This window comes from Pseudophryne corroboree, chromosome 4 (genome assembly GCF_028390025.1).
Source record: "Pseudophryne corroboree isolate aPseCor3 chromosome 4, aPseCor3.hap2, whole genome shotgun sequence".
Lineage (NCBI taxonomy): Eukaryota > Metazoa > Chordata > Amphibia > Anura > Myobatrachidae > Pseudophryne > Pseudophryne corroboree.
The window spans coordinates 608,869,868-608,893,607 of NC_086447.1; the positions used below are offsets into that span (position 1 = coordinate 608,869,868).

A 23,740-nucleotide genomic window follows, 5' to 3' on the forward strand; every position below is an offset into this window, starting at 1 on the left:
CAGGAGCGACATGTGAGAGAGAGTCCCTCTCTTCATCAGCCACTCCTTGCTCCAAACAGACCTCAGCCTCTTCCGTTTCAGATCCCTGTCACGTTTCAGCTTCAGATAGCCATAGGCTAACAGAAGTTGATACCTGTAGGAATCCATCACAGAATAGGATAAAGAGCACTTTGTTCAGAAAAACCAAACAAAGCAAAGCACGGTAGCAATGTGGAACGCTCGGAAGGTATAAACCAGCCTCACTAATCACAGAGCAGCAGTGTACACATGGCTAAAATGGCTGCTGCTATTTATATGCCTATTTGGGCTAGCCCCCCTAGCACCCTAATCCAGCCCATCAGATATACCTTATGGTACATGTGAATGCATTGCGATAAATCACCTGCGATATATCGCATGCAAAAATGCCAAAAATGTACCAAATTAAATGGAATCGTATGGAACCACTCCCGAAAAGCTCCCAGAAGAGTTCAAGGGAAATCGCCTCTGACTTCAGCCTCAGACATATCGCTGTAGTGTATGGGGACCCTCTTTCCAGCATGTGGTTTCTTGTTAAAGGAAGGAGCGTTGTGGATGTGCAGCAGCACAGTTGCACTGAGTTAGTAATTAAAGGGGGGTTGTCTGTACTGAACCTTGTTATTGGTTAGTGCTCCCTTTATATTCCCAGTCTGCCCAATAATTCCATGCTAGTCCTAGAATTAGGTTGCTGCGTGAGCCTTTGGGCCTCAGTATCAAGTCCCAGTCCTGTTGGAACACTGCTTCTTAGCTATAGTTCTGCCGAATTCTTCGTTGTTTGTCCCTGCAATCAGTCCATCGTTTATGTCCCTGTTTTATTTGCTTATGTGAGTGCATTGTGTGGTTTTTGTGAGACTGTCAGTTCCATTCCACGACAGGCTCTCTCTCAGGCCTCTCTCACTGTGACAAAGTAATTGTGAAACATGCAATATCACAAGAGAGCGCTAGATACCGATCATTACTATATAAACATTTTATTCAATCACATAAAATAAAAGCATAAAAATAAGAATTTACTCACCGGTAATTCTATTTCTCGTAGTCCGTAGTGGATGCTGGGAACTCCGTAAGGACCATGGGGAACAGACGGGCTCCGCAGGAGACTGGGCACTCTAAAGAAAAGATTAGGTACTATCTGGTGTGCACTGGCTCCTCCCTCTATGCCCCTCCTCCAGACCTCAGTTAGGGAAACTGTGCCCGGAAGAGCTGATATTACAAGGAAAGGATTTTTGGAATCCAGGGTAAGACTCATACCAGCCACACCAATCACACCGTACAACTTGTGATAACCATACCCAGTTAACCGTATGAACAACAACTGAGCCTCACTCAACGGATGGCTCATAACAATGGGGGTCATTCCGAGTTGTTCGCTCGTGAAATTTTTTCGCATCGCAGCGATTTTCCGCTTAGTGCGCATGCGCAATGTCCGCAGTGCGACTGCGCAAAGTAAATTTGGTATGCAGTTAGGTTTTTTACTCACGGTTTTTTCTTCGTTCTGGTGATCGTAATGTGATTGACAGGAAGTGGGTGTTTCTGGGCGGAAACTGGCCGTTTTATGGGTGTGTGCGAAAAAACGCTACCGTTTCTGGGAAAAACGCGTGAGTGGCTGGAGAAACGGAGGAGTGTCTGGGCGAACGCTGGGTGTGTTTGTGACGTCAAACCAGGAACGACAAGCACTGAACTGATCGCAGATGCCGAGTAAGTCTCGAGCTACTCAGAAACTGCACAGAGATGTCTTTTCGCTATATTGCGAATCTTTCGTTCGCAATTTTAAGAAGCTAAGATTCACTCCCAGTAGGCGGCGGCTTAGCGTGTGTAAAGCTGCTAAAAGCAGCTTGCGAGCGAACAACTCGGAATGACCCCCAATAACCCTTATTAAGCAATAACTATATACACGTATTGCAGAAAGTCCGCACTTGGGACGGGCGCCCAGCATCCACTACGGACTACGAGAAATAGAATTACCGGTGAGTAAATTCTTATTTTCTCTGACGTCCTAGTGGATGCTGGGAACACCGTAAGGACCATGGGGATTATACCAAAGCTCCCAAACGGGCGGGAGAGTGCGGATGACTCTGCAGCACCGAATGAGCAAACACAAGGTCCTCCTCAGCCAGGGTATCAAACTTGTAGAACTTTGCAAAGGTGTTTGAACCCGACCAAGTAGCCGCTCGGCAAAGCTGTAAAGCCGAGACCCCTCGGGCAGCCGCCCAAGAAGAGCACACCTTCCTTGTGGAATGGGCTTTTACTGATTTTGGATGCGGCAATCCAGCCGTAGAATGAGCCAGCTGAATCGTGCTACAGATCCAGCGAGCAATAGTTTGCTTTGAAGCAGGAGCACCCAGCTTGTTGGGTGCATGCAGGATAAACAGCGAGTCAGTTTTCCTGACTCCAGCCGTCCTGGCTACATAGATTTTCAAAGCCCTGACTACATCAAGTAACTTGGAGTCCTCCAAGTCACGAGTAGCCGCAGGCACCACAATAGGTTGGTTCAAATGAAATGATGATACCACCTTTGGGAGAAATTGGGGACGAGTCCTCAATTCTGCCCTGTCCATATGGAAGATCAAATATGGGCTTTTACATGACAAAACCGCCAATTCTGACACACGCCTAGCTGATGCTAAGGCCAACAGCATGACCACCTTCCACGTGAGATACTTTAGCTCCACGGGTCTTAAGTGGCTCAAACCAGTGGGATTTCAGGAAATTCAACACAACGTTAAGATCCCAAGGTGCCACTGGTGGCACAAAAGGGGGCTGAATATGCAGCACTCCCTTAACAAACGTCTGAACCTCAGGCAGTGAAGCCAGTTCTTTTTGAAAGAAAATGGATAGGGCCGAAATCTGGACCTTTATGGACCCCAATTTTAGGCTCATAGTCACCCCTGACTGTAGGAAGAGCAGAAATCGACCCAGCTGGAATTCCTCTGTAGGGGCCTTCCTGGCCTCACACCAAGCAACATATTTTCGCCATATACGGTGATAATGCTTTGCTGTCACATCCTTCCTAGCTCTTATCAGCGTAGAAATCACTTCATCCGGAATACCCTTTTCCGTTAGGATCCGGCGTTCAACCGCCATGCCGTCAAACGCAGCCGCGGTAAGTCTTGGAACAGACAGGGCCCCTGTTGCAACAGGTCCTGTCTGAGAGGCAGAGGCCATGGGTCCCCTGTGATCATCTCTTGTAGTTCTGGGTACCAAGTCCTTCTTGGCCAATCCGGAATGATGAGTATTGTTCTTACTCCTCTCTTTCTTACTATTCTCAGTATATTGCGCCTGAGACCTGGCGCAATATCTTTTTTGCTTTTTGTTGAGGCGGGACGCCATCATGTCCACCTGTGGCTGTTCCCATCACTTTGTAATCTGTGTGAAGACTTCTTGATGAAGTCCCCACTCCCCCGGGTGGAGGTCGTGTCTGCTGAGGAAGTCTGCTTCCCAGTTGTCCACTCCCGGAATGAACACTGCTGACAGTGCTTGCACGTGATTCTCCGCCCAACGAAGAATCTTTGTGGCTTCCGCCATTGCCATCCTGCTTCTTGTGCCGCCCTGGCGGTTTACATGGGCGACCGCCGTGATGTTGTCTGACTGAATCAGCACTGGTTGGTTTCGAAGCAGGGGCTCTGCTTGACTCAGGGCGTTGTAAATGGCCCGTAGTTCCAGTATATTTATGTGTAGAGAAGTCTCCAGACTTGACCACAGCCCTTGGAAGTTTCTTCCCTGAGTGACTGCCCCCCATCCTCGGAGGCTTGCATCCGTGGTCACCAGGACCCAGTCCTGTATGCCGAACCTGCGGCCCTCGAGAAGGTGAGCACTCTGCAGCCACCACAGAAGAGAAAGCCTGGCCCTCGGGGACAGGGTGATCAGCCGATGCATCTGAAGATGCGATCCGGACCACTTGTCCAATAGATCCCACTGAAAGATCCTCGCATGGAACCTGCCGAAGGGAATGGCATCGTATGAAGCCACCATCTTTCCCAGGACTCGCGTGCAGTGATGCACCGATACCTGTTTTGGTTTCAGGAGGTTCCTGACCAGAGATGCTAATTCCTGGGCCTTCTCCATCGGGAGAAACACCTTCTTCTGTTCTGTGTCCAGAATCATGCCCAAGAAGAGCAGACGCATCGTAGGAATCAGCTGCAACTTTGGAACATTCAGAATCCAGCCGTGCTGTTAAACACTTCCTGAGAGAGTGCTACGCTGATCAACAACTGCTCTCTGGACCTCACCTTTATGAGGAGATCGTCCAAGTACTGGATAACTATAACCCCCTTCTTCCGAAGGAGTATCATCATTTCGGCCATTACCTTGGTAAAAATTCTCGGTGCCGTGGACAGGCCAAACGGCAACGTCTGGAATTTATAATGACAGTCCTGTACCACAAACCTGAGGTACTCCTGGTGAGGTGGGTAAATGGGGACATGCAAGTAAGCATCCTTGATGTCCAGAGACACCATAAAATCCCCCTCTTCCAGGCTAACAATAACCGCTCTGAGCGATTCCATTTTGAACTTGAATTTCTTTATATAAGTGTTCAAGGATTTTAAATTCAGAATGGGTCTCACCGAACCGTCCGGTTTCGGTACTACAAACATTGTGGAATAGTAACCCCTTCCCTGTTGAAGGAGGGGGACCCTGATTATCACTTGCTGGAGGTACAGCTTGTGAATTGCCGCCAGTACTACCTCCCTTTCCATGGGGGAAGCTGGCAAGGCTGATTTGAGGTAACGGCGGGGGGGAGTCGCTTCGAATTCCAGCTTGTATCACTGAGATACAATTTGTACAGCCCAGAGATCCACCTGTGAGCGAACCCACTGGTTGCTGAAGTTTCGGAGACGCGCCCCCACCGCACCTGGCTCTGCCTGTGGAGCCCCAACGTCATGCGGTGGACTTAGTGGAAGCAGGGGAGGACTTTTGTTCCTGGGAACTGGCTGCATGGTGCAGCTTCTTTCCTCTACCCCTGCCTCTGGCAAGAAAGGATGCACCACTGACCCTCTTGCCTTTCTGAGAACGAAAGGACTGCATTTGATAATACGGTGCTTTCTTAGGCTGTGAGGAAACCTGAGGCAAGAAAGTCGACTTTCCAGCTGTCGCTGTGGACACGAGGTCCAAAAGACCGTCCCCAAACAATTCCTTACCCTTATAAGGCAAAACCTCCATGTGTTTTTTAGAATCAGCATCTCCTGTCCATTGCCGAGTCCATAAGACCCTCCTGGCAGAAATGGACATTGCATTAATTCTAGAGCCCAGCAGGCAAATGTCCCTCAGGGCATCCCGCATATATAAGATGACGTCTTTTATATGGCCCAGGGTTAGCAAAACAGTATCCCTGTCGAGGGAATCTATGTTGTCTGACAGAGTATCTGTCCATGCTGCTACAGCACTACACATCCAGGCTGAATCAATAGCAGGTCTCAGTAGAGTACCAGAGTGTGTATACACAGACTTCAGGATAGCTTCCTGCTTTCTATCCGCAGGCTCCTTTAGGGCGGCCGTATCCTGAGACGGCAGGGCCACCTTTTTAGATAAGCGTGTCAGCGCCTTGTCCACCCTAGGGGATGTTTCCCAACGTAACCTGTCCGTTGGTGGGAAAGGGTACGCCATCAGTAACCTCTTAGAAATCACTACTTTCTTATCAGGTGAACTCCACGCTTCTTCACATAATTCATTTAATTCATCAGATGGGGGAAAAGTCACTGGCTGCTTTTTCTCCCCAAACATATAAACCCTCTTGGTAGTAACAGGGTAATCACTGAATCACAGAAATGTGAAATACATCTTTCATTGCAATAATCATGTATCGGATGGCCTCGGTCATTTTAGACTGTAAATGTGCCTCATCATCGTCGACACTGGAGTCGGACTCCGTGTCGACATCTGTGTCAACCATCTGAGATAGAGGGCGTTTATGAGCCCCTGACGGTTTCTGAGTCGCCTGGGCAGGCGCAGGCTGAGACCCCGGCTGTCCCAAGGCGGCAGCGTCATCAAACCTTTTATGTAAGGAGCTTACATTGTCGTTTAAGACCTTCCACATATCCATCCAATCAGGTGTCGGCCCCGACACCACACTTATCTGCCCTTGCTCCGCCTCCACGTAACCCTCCTCATCAAACATGTCGACACAGCCGTACCGACACACCGCACACACACAGGGAATGCTCAGACTGAGGACAGGACCCCACAAAGTCCTTTGGGGAGACAGAGAGAGATCATGCCAGCACACACCACAGCGCTATATAACACAGGGATTTTCACTTTTAATAAGTGATTACCCAATAGCTGCCTTATATGTCTTATTTGCGCCTAAATTTATGTGCCCCCCCTCTCTTTTTTACCCTTCTTGTACCTGGATACTGCAGGGGAGAGCCTGGGGAGCTGCTTCCAGCGGAGCTGTGAAGAGAAAATGGCGCTGGTGTGCTGAGGAAGAAGGCCCCGCCCCCTCAGTGGCGGGCTTCTGTCCCGCTTTCTGTGTAAAAAAATGGTGGGGGTTTTTACATATACACAGTGCCAGACTGTATATATGTATTTTTATTGCCAAAAGGTACTTCAATTGCTGCCGAGCCCCCCCCCCCCCCAGCGCCCTGCACCCTACAGTGACCGGAGTGTGTAAGTGTGCTGGGAGCAATGGCGCACAACTGCGGTGCTGTGCGCTACCTTAAATGAAGACAGGAGTCTTCTGCCGCCGATTTCGTCGTCTTCAAGCTTCTGTTCTTCTGGCTCTGCGAGGGGGACGGCGGCGCGGCTCCGGGAATGGACGATCGAGGACAGGTGCCTGTGTTCGAACCCTCTGGAGCTAATGGTGTCCAGTAGCCTAAGAAGCACAAGCTAGCTGCAAGCAGGTAGGTTTTCTTCTCTCCCCTCAGTCCCACGTAGCAGTGAGTCTGTTGCCAGCAGAAGCTCACTGAAAATAAAAAACCTAACAAATACTTTCTTTTACTAGCAGGCTCAGGAGAGCCCACTATGAGCACCCAGCTCTGGCCGGGCACAGATTCTAACTGAGGTCTGGAGGACTGGCATAGAGGGAGGAGCCAGTGCACACCAGATAGTACCTAATCTTTTCTTTAGAGTGCCCAGTCTCCTGCGGAGCCCGTCTATTCCCCATGGTCCTTACGGAGTTCCGAGCATCCACTAGGACGTCAGAGAAAAATGCAATACATATTTTCATAAAAGAATTATTCTCACTGCCGATATTATTTACACGCTGCCATATACTGTATCCCAATTGTATATTGCACAGATGTCCACATCCAAAAGACCAGTGTGGCTGGTTCGCTCCAAAGCAAATGATAAAGTCCCAATTTGTTTTAGGGAATGTGAATGGTGTTCACTAGATGGTGAATGTTCAGCTGTATAAACGATGGGCGCTATGCTACTACCTCCCCCGACCGCCAAACAATTTTGTGCTCACCACTTATTCCTTAGAGTCTCATGTGAGGCTGGCTGTCAGCATGTGGAATCCGTTGTGGTTGGTGGGAGCGGCGGTGTTCTATTCAGTTCACCGGGGAGGGAGGGCGCCGTTCGTAGCTGTAGAATTCAGGCAGTTTGCCGTGTGCTGGAGTCCGGACTGTGGTGCTGTGCTTGTGTAGATCTCAGGGAAAAACAGCAGCGTGAGATGTCCTTAACATGTTTCTCCGTGAAAATCAAACCACGGTTTCATCAGAAACTATCTCTCACTGTGTACATAGGGGTCATTCAGAGTTGATAGTAGCTGTGCTAAATTTAGCACAGCTATGATGAGGCACTCAGACATGCGGGGGGACGCCCAGCACAGGGCTAGTCCACCCCGCATGTCAGTGCCGCCCCCCCTCCCGCAGAAATGCAAAAGCATCGCACAGCTGCAATGTTTTTGCATTTCAGGAGTAGCTCCCAGCCAGCGCAGCTCCTGCGGCTGGCCGGGAGAACCTCTTCGCTGCCCGGGTCGCAGCAGCTGTGTGTGACGTCACGCAGCCGCCGCGGCCTGCCCCCCCAACGGTCCGGCCCCCTCCCGCCCATCGACCACCTCTGCCTGTCAATCAGGTAGAGGCGATCGCTAGGCAACAACGGCCTTCGGCCGTCTGGCATGCGCTGGCGCATGCGCAGTACTGACCCGATCGCACTGCTGCGATAAACTGCAGCATGCAATCGGATCAGAATGACCCCCATAGTCTCAGCCCTGTCAGTCTGTCCTCAGTCCAATCCCTTGTCTCAGTCTGTCCTTGTCTATCTTCTACACTGCTCCTTTGTGTTGGTACTGCAGTTGCCAGGAGTAACATCCACTGGCCAGGAGCATTCTGTGTTGTTGGTATGTCTGTTCTGCTTTCCCTCTCTGTATTCAATTGTCATGCATTTCTGTTGTTGCCAGTAGCAACCACTGAGTTCAGAGCATTCCTTGTCATTTATGTACCAGTTGATATGTGTCTTATCCAGTCCAGATCCCACTGTGTTATACTCCTGCTATTTACCAGTACCTGCCAGTCTAGTTTTGTCTAGTGGGTGCCATCTGTCCAGCTTTAACCCACTCTGAGCCAGGTGGGTGTCTACTCCAGCATATTCCTTGCACTTGCCCAGCCTCCAATAGTTTCCTTGTCCACATTAAGACCTGGGGGGATCTGAGTACTGGGTGGACTTAATCCACCTGGGAAAGGCGGCTGCTAAAGGTGAAGCTTTAGTACGCAGGAGACTTGAGGTTTGCTGGGCTTGTGTAACACTCCATCCAGACACATTCCCCGATCATTTTTATCAACACTCAGTCCTAATATACTCCCCATATCATAACATGTGCGAGTTTTCATATGAGAGAAACTCACGCACTCGCACATTGTAAAAGCCTTGAAGTTCAGGCTATTACATTGACTGAGTTTTGAGACAAACTCTCAATTTTTAGTGTGCGAAAAGGTGCGAGTTTGTCCTTCACAAAAACTTGGACCTTATTACATTTGGCCCGAAGTGTTTGTAATCCCCGTTTCGTCTAATGGATGATTACTATAACTAATAACGTGCCTCAACCCAAGCTATTATTTTATTACTAGGCTGCCTGGATAGCCTAACTTTTATTAATAAACATTAAATGTGTGTTTTATTTAGTTTAACATTTATGCTTTACTAATATACCTGTTCTTTCTTTTCAGCTTTCTTGTTTCAATCTCCGGCAACAAACATTTGGTAAGTATAAAAATTTTAATGTAATATTACATAAACATTTCACATTCTTATAAATATGTTTATGCTTACAACATTTGAAGCATTCACTAAATTCCCCACTTTCCTATACATAAACCATGCATGCAATACAGAAAATATAATTTGTTATCCCTTGTTTAGTGAGTGACCCGGGTACTCTTCATACCTACAACCCAGAACAAAAGAAGTATGTGCGCGTGCCAAAGGTGCGCGCCGAAAAAATAGGCGTGGCCATGCACCAGAAGGGATGGGGCCACTGAAATGGGGTGTGCCAACATGACTATCACCTACCCCCTGTGTCGCCTATCAGCACACTATCACCTACCCCTTGTGTCGTCTCTCAGCACACCTTCATTCAATTTTTGCACAGTACGCATGCAGAGTACCCTTTTTACACAGTGCCAGATACACAATTGCCCCCACAGTTCCAGATACACAGTGCCCCACAGTGTCAGATTCACAGTGACAGATACAGCGCCCCACAGTGCCAGATACAATGCCCCACAGTGCCATACATGCCCCACAGTGCCAGATACATGCCCCACAGTGCCAGTTACATGCCCCACAGTACAAGTTACATTGCCCCACAGTGCCAGATACATGCCCCACAGTGCCAGATACAATGCCCCACGGTGCCAGTTACATGCCCCACAGTGCCAGTTACATGCCCCACAGTGCCAGATACATGCCCCACAGTGCCAGTTACATGCCCCACAGTGCCAGTTACATTGCCCCACAGTGCCAGTTACAATACCTCACAGTGCCAGATACATGCCCCACAGTGTCAGTTACATGCCCCACAGTGCCAGATACATACCCCACAGTGCCAGTTACATGCCCCACAGTGCCATACATGCCCCACACAGTGCCAGATACAATGCCCCACAGTGCCAGTTACATGCCCCACAGTGCCAGATACATGCCCCACAGTGCCAGATATAAGACCCCCCGTCACTCACCGCTCCCTTTCCTCTACTATGTGAGGGGAGGAGATCGCAGCGCAGCGCCCCTCCTGCCATTCAACGCTCCAGGTCTTTGGCGGCGGCTATGTGGCGCCGGTTCATTAGCCAATCAGGGGCCGGTCCGCAAGCTGCCGGAGACCGGACACACGCAGCGCCGTACGGCAGCGGTAGTGAGGACATTGAGGGGCAGGAGAGATGCTGCGCTCTCCTCCCCTCACATTGCAGCATGACGGGGGCGAGTGGGGCATGATGCCCTGTCTGCAGGCAGCGCCCCCCTCTTCTGGGCCTGCCAAGGCGCACTCGCCCTGCCCTAGTTACGCCTCTGCCCATAAAGTTAGTAGTGACTAGTGATGATAGTACTCCAGATGTGGATACGTGAAAGTCTTTTTAGCTGAGTCTAAAACCAGCTTTCAACTAGTAACAATGAACTCTTCTTTCCTGGGTTGTAACAGTTCCTTTACATGTTACAGTTTCATAACTTTATAATTAAAGTACATTACTTTGTATCCAGTAAGCTGCATGTAGCTAACTATTCTGTGCAATGAAATACAGGGACACAATGGGGATAATTCTGAGTTGATCACAGCATCAAGTTTGTTAGCAATTGGGCTAAACCATGTGCCCTAGAGGGGGCAGATATAACATGTGCAGAGAGAGTTAGATTTTGGTGGGTTATTTCATTTCTGTACAGGGTAAATACTGACTGCTTTATTTTTACCCTGCAATTTAGATTTCAGTTTGAACACACCCCACCCAACTGTAACTCTCTCTGCACAATTATATCTGCCCCCCCCCTCCCTGCAGTGCACATGGGGGGTAATTCCAAGTTGATCGCAGCAGGAAATTTTTTAGCAGTTGGGCAAAACCATGTGCAGTGCAGGGGGGGGGGGGCAGATATAACACGTGCAGAGAGAGTTAGATTTGAGTGGGTTATTTTGTTTCTGTGCAGGGTAAATACTTGCTGCTTTATTTTTACACTGCAATTTAGATTGCAGATTGAACTCACCACACCCAAATCTCTCTCTCTCTGCACATGTTATATCTGCCTCCCCTGCAGTGCACATGGTTTTGCCCAATTGCTATCAAAAATCCTGCTGCGATCAACTTGGAATTACCCCCATGGTTTTGCCCAACTGCTAACAAATTTGCTGCTGCGATCAACTCAGAATTAGGCCCAATATACCTCTCCTCTGTAGCCTGAGAATCAATATGCTGGTGTTAGAACAATGGCCCTCATTCCGAGTTGTTCGCTCGCAAGCTGCTTTTAGCAGCATTGCACACGCTAAGCCGCCGCCTACTGGGAGTGAATCTTAGCTTCTTAAAATTGCGAACGAAAGATTCGCAATATTGCGAAAAGACTGCTCTGTGCAGTTTCTGAGTAGCTCGAGACTTACTCTGCCAGTGCGATCAGTTCAGTGCTTGTCGTTCCTGGTTTGACGTCACAAACACACCCAGAGTTCGCCCAGACACTCCTCCGTTTCTTCAGCCACTCCCGCGTTTTTCCCAGAAACGGTAGCGTTTTTCCCCACACGCCCCTAAAACGGCCTGTTTCCGCCCAGAAACACCCACTTCCTGTCAATCACATTACGATCACCAGAACGATGAAAAAACCGTGAGTAAAATACCTAACTGCATAGCAAATTTACTTGGCGCAGTCGCAGTGCGGACATTGCGCATGCGCACTAAGCGGAAAATCGCTGCGATGCGAAGAAATTTACCGAGCGAACAACTCGGAATGACCACCAATAGCTCTGGATCTATTAACGGACAGTCTTTCTTCATAAAGACTATTCTCTATCTTGAATGTGTCATACATTAAATTTTAGCATCAGTGTCTCTCTCTCTGTCTCTGACCATCTCTATTTGCAGTCTCTGATAATTAGAAATTATACTCTAATATATTTAGTCTTGCTCGGCTGCATAAGAGATTTTGTCTCCCTTGTGTGCTCCAGGCCTACTAGCACCCTGAGCGAGAAAATTTAAAAGCGCCCCCCCCCCCCATGCGCGCGCTCCCGGAAAAGTGGGTGTGGCCTCTGGAAAAGTGGGCGTGTCCTCGTAACTTCATATCATCAAACTATAAATATATTTTCACACAATTAGCAGCCTTACACATAGCCACAGTAGTGTTCCTTACACACAATGTCTCCAGTATAGTGCCAGATACACATAATGTGCAGTGCCAGATAGACATGACATGCCCCCCAGCAGTGCCAGCTACACATGACATGCCCCGCAGCAGTGCCAGCTAGACATGACATGCCCTGCAGCAGTGCCAGCTACACATGACATGCCCCGCAGCAGTGCCAGCTACACATGACATGCCCCCCAGCAGTGCCAGCTACACATGATAGTGTTCACTTTTTAGGGCATGGTGCTGATCACAGGGAGGGCACATTTTTAAGTTAGGAGGGCAAAATGATGTACATACTGCTTGTTGTTCCCATACCTATAAGCCAAAGCATGGACAGTGCGCGACGAAGGCGCGCAGCAAAAATTAAGGGGAGTTACTTCGTGGGGAAGGTACGTGGCCACATAATAGTGGCAATTTGCATTACACCACACAGTAGTGCAGCTAATACACACTGCACCAGGTAGATCCTCCTATTCACTTTGCGCCAGGCACAGCACTGAGACACATTGCACCAGGGAGAGCACTGAGACACATTGCCTAGCCACAGACGCCTAGCGGGAACACTACATGACATGCCCCCCAGCAGTGCCAGCTACACGTGACATGCCCCCCAGCAGTGCCAGCTACACGTGACATGCCCCCCAGCAGTGCCAGCTACACGTGACATGCCCCCCAGCTGTGCCAGCTACATAAATGGCCACACACACCCACAGTTCAGATACATAAATGCCCCCAAAGTGCCAGATACATAAATGCCCCCACAGTGCAGATATGCCCCCCACAGTGCCAGATACATAAATGCCCACACAGTGCCAGATACATAAGTGCCCACACAGTGCCAGATACATAAGTGCCCCCACAGTGCCAGATACATAAGTGCCCCCACAGTGCCAGATATAAAAATGCCCACACAGTGCCAGATATGTCCCCACAGTGCCAGATATAAAAATGCCCCCACAGTGCCAGATATGCCCCCACAGTGCCAGATATAAAAATGCCCCCACAGTGCCAGATATGCCCCCACAGGGCCAGATATAAAAATGCCCACACAGTGCCAGATATGTCCCCACAGTGCCAGATATAAAAATGCCCCCATAGTGCCAGATATGCCCCCACAGGGCCAGATACATAAATGCCCCCCAGTGCCAGATACATAAATGCCCCCAGTGCCAGATGCATAAATGCCCCAAGTGCCAGATGCATAAGTGCCCACGCAGTGCCAGATACATTATTGCCCCCCACAGTGTCAGATACATTAATGCCCCCACAGTGCCAGATATGCCCCCGCAGTGCCAGATACATTAATGCCCCCCACAGTTACTGATACATTAATGCCCCCACAGAGCCAGATACATTAATGCCCCCCACAGTGCCAGATACATTAATGCCCCCCACAGTGACAGATACATTAATGCCCCCACAGTGCCAGATACATTATTCCCCCGTGCCAGATATGCCCCCAGTGCCAGATACATTAATGCCCCCAGTGCCAGATATGCCCCCACAGTGCCAGATACATTAATGCCCCCAGTGCCATATATGCCTCCACAGTGATAGATACATTAATGCCCCCAGTGCCAGATATGCCCCCACAGTGCCAGATACATTAATGCCCCCAGTGCCAGATATGCCCCCACAGTGCCAGATATGCCCCCGCAGTGCCAGATACATTAATGCCCCCCACAGTGCCTGATACATTAATGCCCCCACAGTGCCAGATACATTAATGCCCCCCACAGTGCCAGATACATTAATGCCCCCCACAGTGCCAGATACATTAATGCCCCCACAGTGCCAGATACATTATTGCCCCCGTGCCAGATATGCCCCCAGTGCCAGATACATTAATGCCCCCAGTGCCAGATATGCCCCCACAGTGCCAGATACATTAATGCCCCCAGTGCCATATATGCCTCCACAGTGATAGATACATTAATGCCCCCAGTGCCAGATATGCCCCCACAGTGCCAGATACATTAATGCCCCCAGTGCCAGATATGCCCCCACAGTGCCAGATACATTAATGCCCCCAGTGCCAGGTATTCCCCCACAGTGCCAGATAAATTAATGCCCCCAGTGCCATATATGCCTCCACAGTGATAGATACATTAATGCCCCAGTGCCAAATATGCCCCCACAGTGCCAGATACATTAATGCCCCCAGTGCCAGATATGCCCCCACAGTGCCAGATACATTAATGCCCCCAGTGCCAGATATGCCCCCACAGTGCCAGATACATTAATGCCCCCAGTGCCAGATATTCCCCCACAGTGCCAGATACATTAATGCCCCCAGTGCCAGATATGCCCCCACAGTGATAGATACATTAATGCCCCCAGTGCCAGATATGCCCTCACAGTGCCAGATACATTAATGCCCCCAGTGCCAGATATGCCCCCACAGTGATAGATACATTAATGCCCCCAGTGCCAGATTTGCCCCAACAGTGCCAGATACATTAATGCCCCCAGTGCCAGAAATGCCCCCACAGTGATAGATACCTTAATGCCCCCCAGTGCCAGATATGCCCCCACAGTGCCAGATACATTAAATGCCCCCAGTGCCAGATATGCCCCCACAGTGACAGAAACATTAATGCCCCCACTGTGCCACATATGTCCCCTGAGTACCTGATGTGCCGGGCGCCGGCGATGAGGGAGGGGGAATGCAGCTGTAGGCAGGCGCGCTGTGCGGCGCCTGTGCCCTAGTGATCTGTGCACGCTGTGCGGCACCAGTGTCTTACATCAGACGCCGGCGCCGAACAGCGCGGCGCGCGCAGGGCTAGGACAGGGCCGGCTCCAGGCTCCAACATGTTGGCGCCAGCATGCGGCGCCCTTTAAGGGTGGCGCCCTGCGCGGGCGCTTGACTCGAACATGCCTGGAGCCGGCCCTGGATATATATATATATATATATATATATATATATGTACACAATTATAATTTCCATTCCTGTGATGGCATCTAATAGATTGATGTACAAGTCCTTCCCTTCCTTTACCAGATGCTCATTTGTGGACAGTCAATTGAATATATGGTGAAATCATATACTGCTTACTTGGCTATGGAAAAGTCACACTCACAGTGTATACTGGATACTGCATTAAATAGTCATTAATTTTCCCCTTTATTAGTTAAAGTCTTTTGACAAGCCACTGTATTGTAGTATGTAAGCTTGAGTCCTTATTGCAGTAACTCTTTGCTGCTGATATGCCAATGGAGCTGACTCTCTCATTTCTCGTCTTGAATAAAAGGGGGTGTGATGCAAATTAGTTTTTCCTCACCCATCCAATGGCTTTGCTGCATTATCCCCAATTACATAAAGCAAAGTGTGATTTCAGCCTATGATGCAAGGTGCGGTATATAAACTGTGTCACTTACACCTTCTGGCGACGCTGCTGCTGTGGAGTGGTACTCCCCCGACTCCTCCTTTGTGCTCTCTGATAGGCTTCTGGACTGCTCTGTCCCTGCTGCAGGCGGTACCTCTAACTGCAATACCCTGCCTCAGCTTTATGGGAAATGGCTTTCCTTAGGCTCTGGTCTCACTCTTATGACTGGCTGCCTTCTGTTGCCATGGAGGCGCTCCCTGGGCTACGTTCACATCGGCGCAACCGAAGCTTCTCTAGCTGCCACCCTGCCGCTGCTTCTGCCCCCTGTGCTACCTTCAGGGCTGCACGCCCCGGAGCTTCTCTGGCCGCCTCCTGCCGCAAACCTCTATCAGCAGCGGCGCTTCTATCTCCACTTCCGCCCCCCTTGGAACGGGTAAGCCTGGCGCTGGTGAAGCTACTCTGGGGCAGATGTATTAACCTGGAGAAGGCATAAGGAAGTGATAAACCAGTGATATGTGCAAGGTGATAAAGGCACCAGCCAATCAGCTCCAATATGTAAATTAACAGTTAGGATCTGATTGGCTGGTGCCTTCATCACCTTGCACATATCACTGGTTTATCACTTCCTTATGCCTTCTCCAGGTTAATACATCTACCCCTCAGTCTCCAGTAGCGCCGCTGTATGTTCACAGCATACAGCTCTTTGTAGCGGCGTACTGGAGAACTGGGTGCTCATGGTGACCAGGGGAACAGCAGCTTACCTCTTCCAGCGGGAGCGCCTCTATATACTCTACTGGCTACCTGCATGCGGACTCCCTCCTTTGCGACCGGCACTAATTTACCGGCTCGCGAGTCCTCTCCGCTACACATGGCTCTCATACTACCGGCGCGCGGATCCCCCTCCTCTGCACACGGCCCTCACCTTCTGCACATGGCCCTCTAGTTACCGGCACAGGGACCCGCTTGTAACAGCAGCAGCAGCACTACTAATAATACCTCCCAGTTCTCTACCTCTCTCATCTGCCAGTGTATACAAGAAGCACACATCGCTTTTACTATACTAATACAATCCCTCTTTCTAGTTTATAACACCTCTCCACAATGTCCATAAATAATTATACATATCACTACACTACTATATATATAATTTCATATACATACACTTCATTATCATATACACATTATTATATACATTAACAGATGCATTTCATTCATATATACACCTTTTAACAGAAAATACTTATATTAATTGATAACTCCGTGTCTATTTACATATTTATAGATTTAGCCTAATATTAGGCTACATGTTGTCTAATTTCAATACAGGGTATACTTAGATCTCATGTGATGTAGTTTGCTATTAGACAGGTTAATTGCACCCTTATTATCACATGATATGTTAATGGTATCTTCCACTTTCCCAATACTTAGTTTGTACAAAGTCTCTTTGTAAAAGTGTATCCATGCGTGAGATGCATGTAGGGGTGTCAGTACAGTCCTGCTAGTGCCGGTATTAACGATATCTCTAAGAAATTATGGCATATTGTGCAAAGTGACCCTGAGTTGAATTTAGATCAAACAAAACTAATGTCCTGCTACACTAGGCGTAATAATCTCAGGGACATACTTGTCAAGATGGACATCACATGTGATCTAGCTACACAAGTAAATGTTAGACCTATGGAATGTATCAGGTGCACGTGCACCACTTGTCAATATCTTATTAGTGGCAATACATTTCAGCACCCATTAACAGGCCGTATTATGGCCCTCATTCCGAGTTGTTCGCTCGCAAGGCGAATGTAGCAGAGTTACACACGCTAAGCCGCCGCCTACTGGGAGTGAATCTTAGCTTCTTAAAATTGCGACCGACGTACGCGCAATATTGCGATTACAAACGAGTTAGCAGTTTCAGAGTAGCTCCAGACTTACTCTGCCTGTGCGATCATTTCAGTGCTTGTCGTTCCTGGTTGACGTCACAAACACACCCAGCGTTCGCCCAGGCACTCCCACCGTTTCCCCGGCCACTCCTGCGTTTTTTCCGGAAACGGTAGCGTTTTCAGCCACACGCCCCTGAAACGCCGTGTATCCGCCCAGTAACACCCATTTCCTGTCAATCACATTACGATCGCCGGAGCGAAGAAAAAGCCGTGAGTAAAAATACTTTCTTCATAGTAAAGTTACTTGGCGCAGTCGCAGTGCGAACATTGCGCATGCGTACTAAGCGGATTTTCACTGCGATGCGATGAAAAATACCGAGCGAACAACTCGGAATGAGGGCCTATGTACTGTATATCAACCACACTCTAACATGCAATTCAAGATACCTGGTGTATCAACTCCTATGCCCCTGTGGGCTGTCATATGCCGGTAAGACCGAACGTATATTCAAGGAATGTATGGCAGCCCACAGGTCTGCTATTAAAATGGCCATCACTAAGGGCACTAGTGATCATCCTGTAACAAGGCACTTTTGCCAAGCCTGACACCCATTGGTGTCGCTACGATACAGGATAATAGATCAGGTCCCCGTTTCACGTAGAAGTGGGGACCGCGTTACTAAGTTGTGCCAATTGGAGACACGATGGATCTAGTGCTTGGGAACACTATAGCCTAGAGGCCTTAATGAGCAATTGGGTTTAAACAGTTTTATCTAATGGGTAGATGTACCTAATTAAATTCTTTTTATGTTTAACTAACATTAGGTATTTAGACATAGCGCTTGCACCTGGGTGATACACTTGGTATTTAGGTAAGTTGTTTGTACACTTTATGCTGACCTGATGAAATGCCAAAATAAAAGGCAGTGAAACGTTGTCTTACATGGACTACTGCTTCTAAGTTATTAGCCGCTTGGAGTGCCACACTACGATGTTTTCCATCTTAGTGATACAGTGATGGAACCCGGCGCAGTACAGCTTTTAATGGGAAAGACGGACCTGCTATTGTGTGTGTGTGTGTGTGTGTGTGTGTGTGTGTGTGTGTGTATATATATATGTATGTATGTATATATATATATATATATATATATTATAAAATATATACAGCTGTAGCCATGCTCATCTTACTGCAATGTGGCATGCTGCATCACGGCATGCTGCACGGCATGCCAGGCTGCGAATATTTGCAGCTTTTGAGTTCTTCATTAATTCCTTTAGGAATTAATGAAGAATCCTGACAGTACACCCCCCTCCCCCTTCAGGGTGGATTCCGGACACCTTGAAGGCGTGGCAGGATACTTCTTGTGGAAAGCAAGAATAAGTTGTGGAGCATGAACATCAGATGCCTTTATACAAGCTTGTTCTTCCGAGCCATAGCCCTTCCAGTCAATTAAATACTGAAGCTGGTCCAGATGATGCCTGGAGTCAAATCTGTTCTACCTCAAACACAATTCCACGTTGAGTATGAACCTGTCGAGTTTTAGGTGGTGAGGGATGAAATTGACTGAGGTCTAAAGAACAAAGCAAAGAAATATGAAACGTAGTTGGAATTCTCAATTGAGGCGGTAACTCCAACTTGTATGCTGCTGGATTGATCACTCTTACAATACTTGGTACCTCCAGTCTTATGTTCTTAGTGGACAGCCAGACCCGATCTTTAAGGACAGGAATAGCCATGTGTTTACGATCCGCAAACGTCTTGTAAATATTGCAAGCGGCTTTCAATGAAATATGAATCGTTTTCCAAATGTTTGAATAAGATTAAAAGAGACAGTATACTGCTGAACTTCCATTGGAGGCAATGCTTGGAACCTGGGAACTCTAGGATGTTTACCAAAGACAGCAAAGAATGAGGTAGTATTCGTAGAGGTATGATAATGATAATTCTGGGCAAATTCTGGCCATGGTAGCAGATCAAACCAGTCATTCTGAGAAGAGGGCACAAACAATCTGATGAAAGTTCAAAGTTCTTGATTAACCATCTCCATTTTCTTATTAGTCTGGGGGTCATAGGCAGAAGAAAATTTTAAGTTGATTCCACATGTAGAGCAAAGAGCTTGCCAGAATCTAGCCAGAAATTGTACCCCACAGTCCAACACAATCTCTCTGGGCAAGCCATGCAAGCAAAATTCTCTCAAAGGAATATTTTAGCCCACTGTGGAGCTGAAGGCAGACCGACCAGAGGAATAACATGAGCCATTTTGGTAACTCGGCCCACCGTTACTCAAATGGTTTTGTATCCACTGGACCTGGGCAAGTCAGAAGTGAAGTCCATAGATATGTGGGACCATGGTGATGTTGCAATAGGAAGAGGTCAGAGAGGACCGACTGTTTTGTGTCAAGCAAGTTTGTGTTGACCACATAATGCACAAGACTTGATGAAACTTTTGACATCCTCCTTTAAGGTCGGCCTCCAGTATGAGCGCTGAAAAAGCTTAAGAGTTTTAAGTATACCAGAATGTCCTGCAAATAAAGAAGCATGACCTGTTCTAAGACTGGGAGCAACAAAAACTTTGCCTGGAGTCAGGTATGGATTTACTTGAGTATGGGCAAATACTAATGGATGGGTCTTCCTATTGAACATTCTCTTCCTCATCCTGAGGTAGAAGTGATCAGCGTCAGCATTTCAGGTTTGTATTCCGGGACGAAACAACACTTTGATATTGAATCTGTAAAAAAAGTGAACCCAGCGAGCCTGTCTGTGATGAAGTGGTTGTGCTGTTTTCAAGTACAATAAATTTCTATGGTCCGTGATGACGGTTACTGGAAACTTTGCTCCCTCCAGAATTTGTCCCCATTCCTCAAATGCAAGGGAACCAGGAAGCAGACGGACCATCCGGAGGTCCCTTTTTAGCAGAAACTGCAATCCTTGCAGTCACATACTGGGGCCACCCATCACAGGGCAAGGCCGCCCAGCATGCAACCTGCCACCCACCCACTGCGATCGCACTGCAATTACAGCATGGTCATAAAAATTTTGGATGCCAGGCAGCCAGGTTGTGCCGGCAGGAGTACCGCCGCAATTGTCTTGATTGGAGCGGCTGCGTGTGACGACACGCAGCCGCCCCTAAAATGCCCACAACACTCCCCCATTTCCCCAATGCCGCCCCGAAAATGCTCAGTCGCCATACCTGCGACCTGCGTGTGCGCATAGCGCACCTTTCTCAAAAACTTCGGGCATGAATAAGGCCCTTTAAACTGTATTATTTGATCCAAAACAAAGCTACATCCATGACTTGCACTTTGAATATCCCGATAATATACTATTGTATATTGTATGCATCTATATTATCATATGATTGAAAGCAGTAGCATATCTAGGGGTCTGGATGCCCTTGGCAAAGTCTAGGATTTGCCCTGCTGCTATACTGCAACATAATGTCAAAAACACTGCATTTCTGATCCACAAGATTATTAATGCTTTGGAATTGAACCTAGAGCAAGGAGCTTAGACGAAAATCAAAGATAATTTGTGGGGAGCCTTCAAAGATCCATCAGGCGCAAAACTGTTTGGATGGTCTTGCCTTGCCTCATTTTCTGGCACCCCGGGTGAATGCCATTTTGGAATACTGACAGTTAGGACCCCGATTGGCAGTTAATATTCATGAATCTTTACACATATAAATGTACCTTCCAAGTATGTATGCGAATGTTGTAATTGTCCCATCATCTTATGAGCCAGCTTATTGGACAATTACTTGTAGTCTAGTCATGAATAATTTAATGAACCAACTACTTCATGCATGAGAATAAATATATGAAGGAGATAAATAAAGTAAAATATTTTAGAATCAAATTATTGTAATATTATAAACAGAATTAATACATTTGACATTTAAATAGATTGAAATGAAAGACTTATACTTACCATTAAGTAACTCTTTGTTTAAATGTGCTCTGTCAACTGATAAGATATACTAGAAATAGAATAATTATTAAGAAAAAATTAAAGCAAAATGTAATTTATAGTACAATACAGCAGCAATGCATGTGTCACATATTTAATAGAATGTATGACAGGTTAGCTACATGCCTTATGAAAAGACTAAAAATTAAAACTGTATTTTTTATATTATTGTTATTATTCTTGATATTTGTAAGAAGAGTGATCCGCAGCACTGGGTAGTGTGGAAAACAAGACATAAATATAACAAGGAAATACAAAGTACTGTATTAGATGCAGAAATTAAAGGACAGGAAGGGCAGTATTCTGGAGGACATGAGGAGCCAGCTTATTAAGTGAGCATAGAAGATGATCAGGTTTTGCAGTGCCGGTTAAGATGAATGGAAGTAAGGATAGATAGTTTAAGGTAATGCTGTATATAAGGAGGTTGCAGTAGTGAAGGTGAGATTTTTGGTAGCATATTGGGTAAGAAAAGGATGTATTGAGGCAATATTTCTAAATAGTGGTGTTATTGAAGGTGAAAGTAGGGTAGAGGTGACTCTTTGAGCCAGGGCTGGCTTAGGGCAGATTCAACCAGTGCTGCCGAATGGAGCGTCAAAGCAAAAGTGGCACTGTGGCCCGGTTGACCCTGACATTACAGAGAGGTAAAAGTGGCTAGTGTGCGCCACCGCATGCAAAAGAGGAAGTCCAACCTGATTGGTTGGACAGAACGCTGATGTGGAGAGGAGACATGAATATGAAGGCAGCCCGGCCTCCCGCCTCTGGGAAGAGGGAACACAACAGACTCAGTTAACATTTCTCTAAGGTAGGCAGCAGCTGCTAACACAAGCTCTCACTTAAAGGGACAATTCTATACCAACTCATGTGTCCCCCTTCCACCCCCTTCCCATTCAGCCCAGTGCCCGCCTTCCCCATTGTACCTGGAGCCAGCCCTGCTTTGAGGAATTTCTGCTGAAATAACAAAAGGCCCTGAGATGGTTTACATTCCAGTGCTACAGTCAAAACAAAACAGTATCTTATCAGTACCTGATGTTTCTTTCCATATGGTATTGCATGTTTTTTTCCATTACTTGCATGAATCATCCTTGCATACATTTGAATACCCTTAGAAACTATCTGCAGATAGAAGAGATCATAAAAAAAAATATTTTGTTCAAATTCATAAATTAGAGGTTTTATTACAATCTAAGTTCCATTATTCCAAAAAGGTCTGTTATTTCATCTTGTCTAGAACAGTACTTTAACAGTTATCACTGTATCCCAGCTGTAAGTGACAATGTGATAGCACAGCTTTATGGTAGGTATTTTTTTGGGGGGGGAGATTGTTAGTGTAAGCCACTAGTGGGCCTACCACTAAAGGAGGCTTAGTGTGTGGCGCACTCTTTTTTTTAAATGATTGTTCTATATTAAAATGTTTTAGACTTTTATTTCCATATTTAAAAATAGGCACCATGAACATGGTGCCTATCTAATCTGATAGCCTGAAAGTGCAGAAAAGAATTTGTAAGATATAAGTGTGAGATTAATACTAAATATATTTTGCCTGTGGAGTTAGGCCATCAAAGTGATTTATTATCTAGGCAAAAAAAGGAAGGGGGGGTTTTGTGTGATTAAATAAGCTATATGAAATATTAATGGAATTAATCAGTGCTTATTTAGCTACTGTTGAGCTCTCTTGAGAGACTATGCTGTAAAAGTGATCCCTGTGATGTCACTAACTTAAGCACCCTCCAATGGAGGGAAAAATATCGGATGTGAACAAGCTTATTGTGAAACGTACGTCATCCACTGAATAGCGGGACGTGGACGCGCACTTAATACGGTGGTACGGGAATCACCCGACCCGGCGCCCATCTCCCGCAGCGGCTCTAGAACAGAGAGACTCTACCCGCAGCGGCACCAGGATACTGAGAATTTCACCCTGCGGTGAGCGTGACACGGGCGCACATCAAACACCGGGTATGGAAAGCACCCGATCCGGCGTCCGGCTCCCGCAGCAGCTCATGGACACGGAGACCCTGTCCACAGCGGCACTGGGACACTACAATCTACCCTGCATTGTACAAGGGCAGAGATAGCACATGGAGGTGCGAGAATCCCACCCTCCCCTCCCCTCTGCCTAATCCATTGGAAGATCTCACGCCTCCCAACGGGCACACCACGGGGCATTGATCAGGTACTCAGGGCTGCCCTCTCATCCACTGCTTGGTATCTGTGGGCCCCCCTGCAGTGCTCCTAGGTAACAGGGGAGGGGGATACTAGGCGTGGACAGTAGAAGCAGCCCGCACTGCTCTTTCCTT

General features: G+C 47.6%; 1 protein-coding gene across 3 annotated transcripts in view; it reads right to left on the bottom strand.

Moving 5' to 3' along the window:
* The window catches only part of KMO (kynurenine 3-monooxygenase), a 482,345-nt gene that overhangs the window by 271,167 nt on the left and 187,438 nt on the right, over window positions 1-23,740 (bottom strand). For all 3 annotated transcript variants that reach the window (XM_063917607.1, XM_063917609.1, XM_063917608.1), the window contains 2 exons: window positions 22,467-22,556; window positions 21,405-21,453 (listed from right to left, as the gene is read on the bottom strand). In XM_063917607.1, the coding sequence (XP_063773677.1) occupies window positions 21,405-21,453; window positions 22,467-22,556 (139 nt within the window). The remainder of the gene's footprint in view (window positions 1-21,404; window positions 21,454-22,466; window positions 22,557-23,740) is intronic.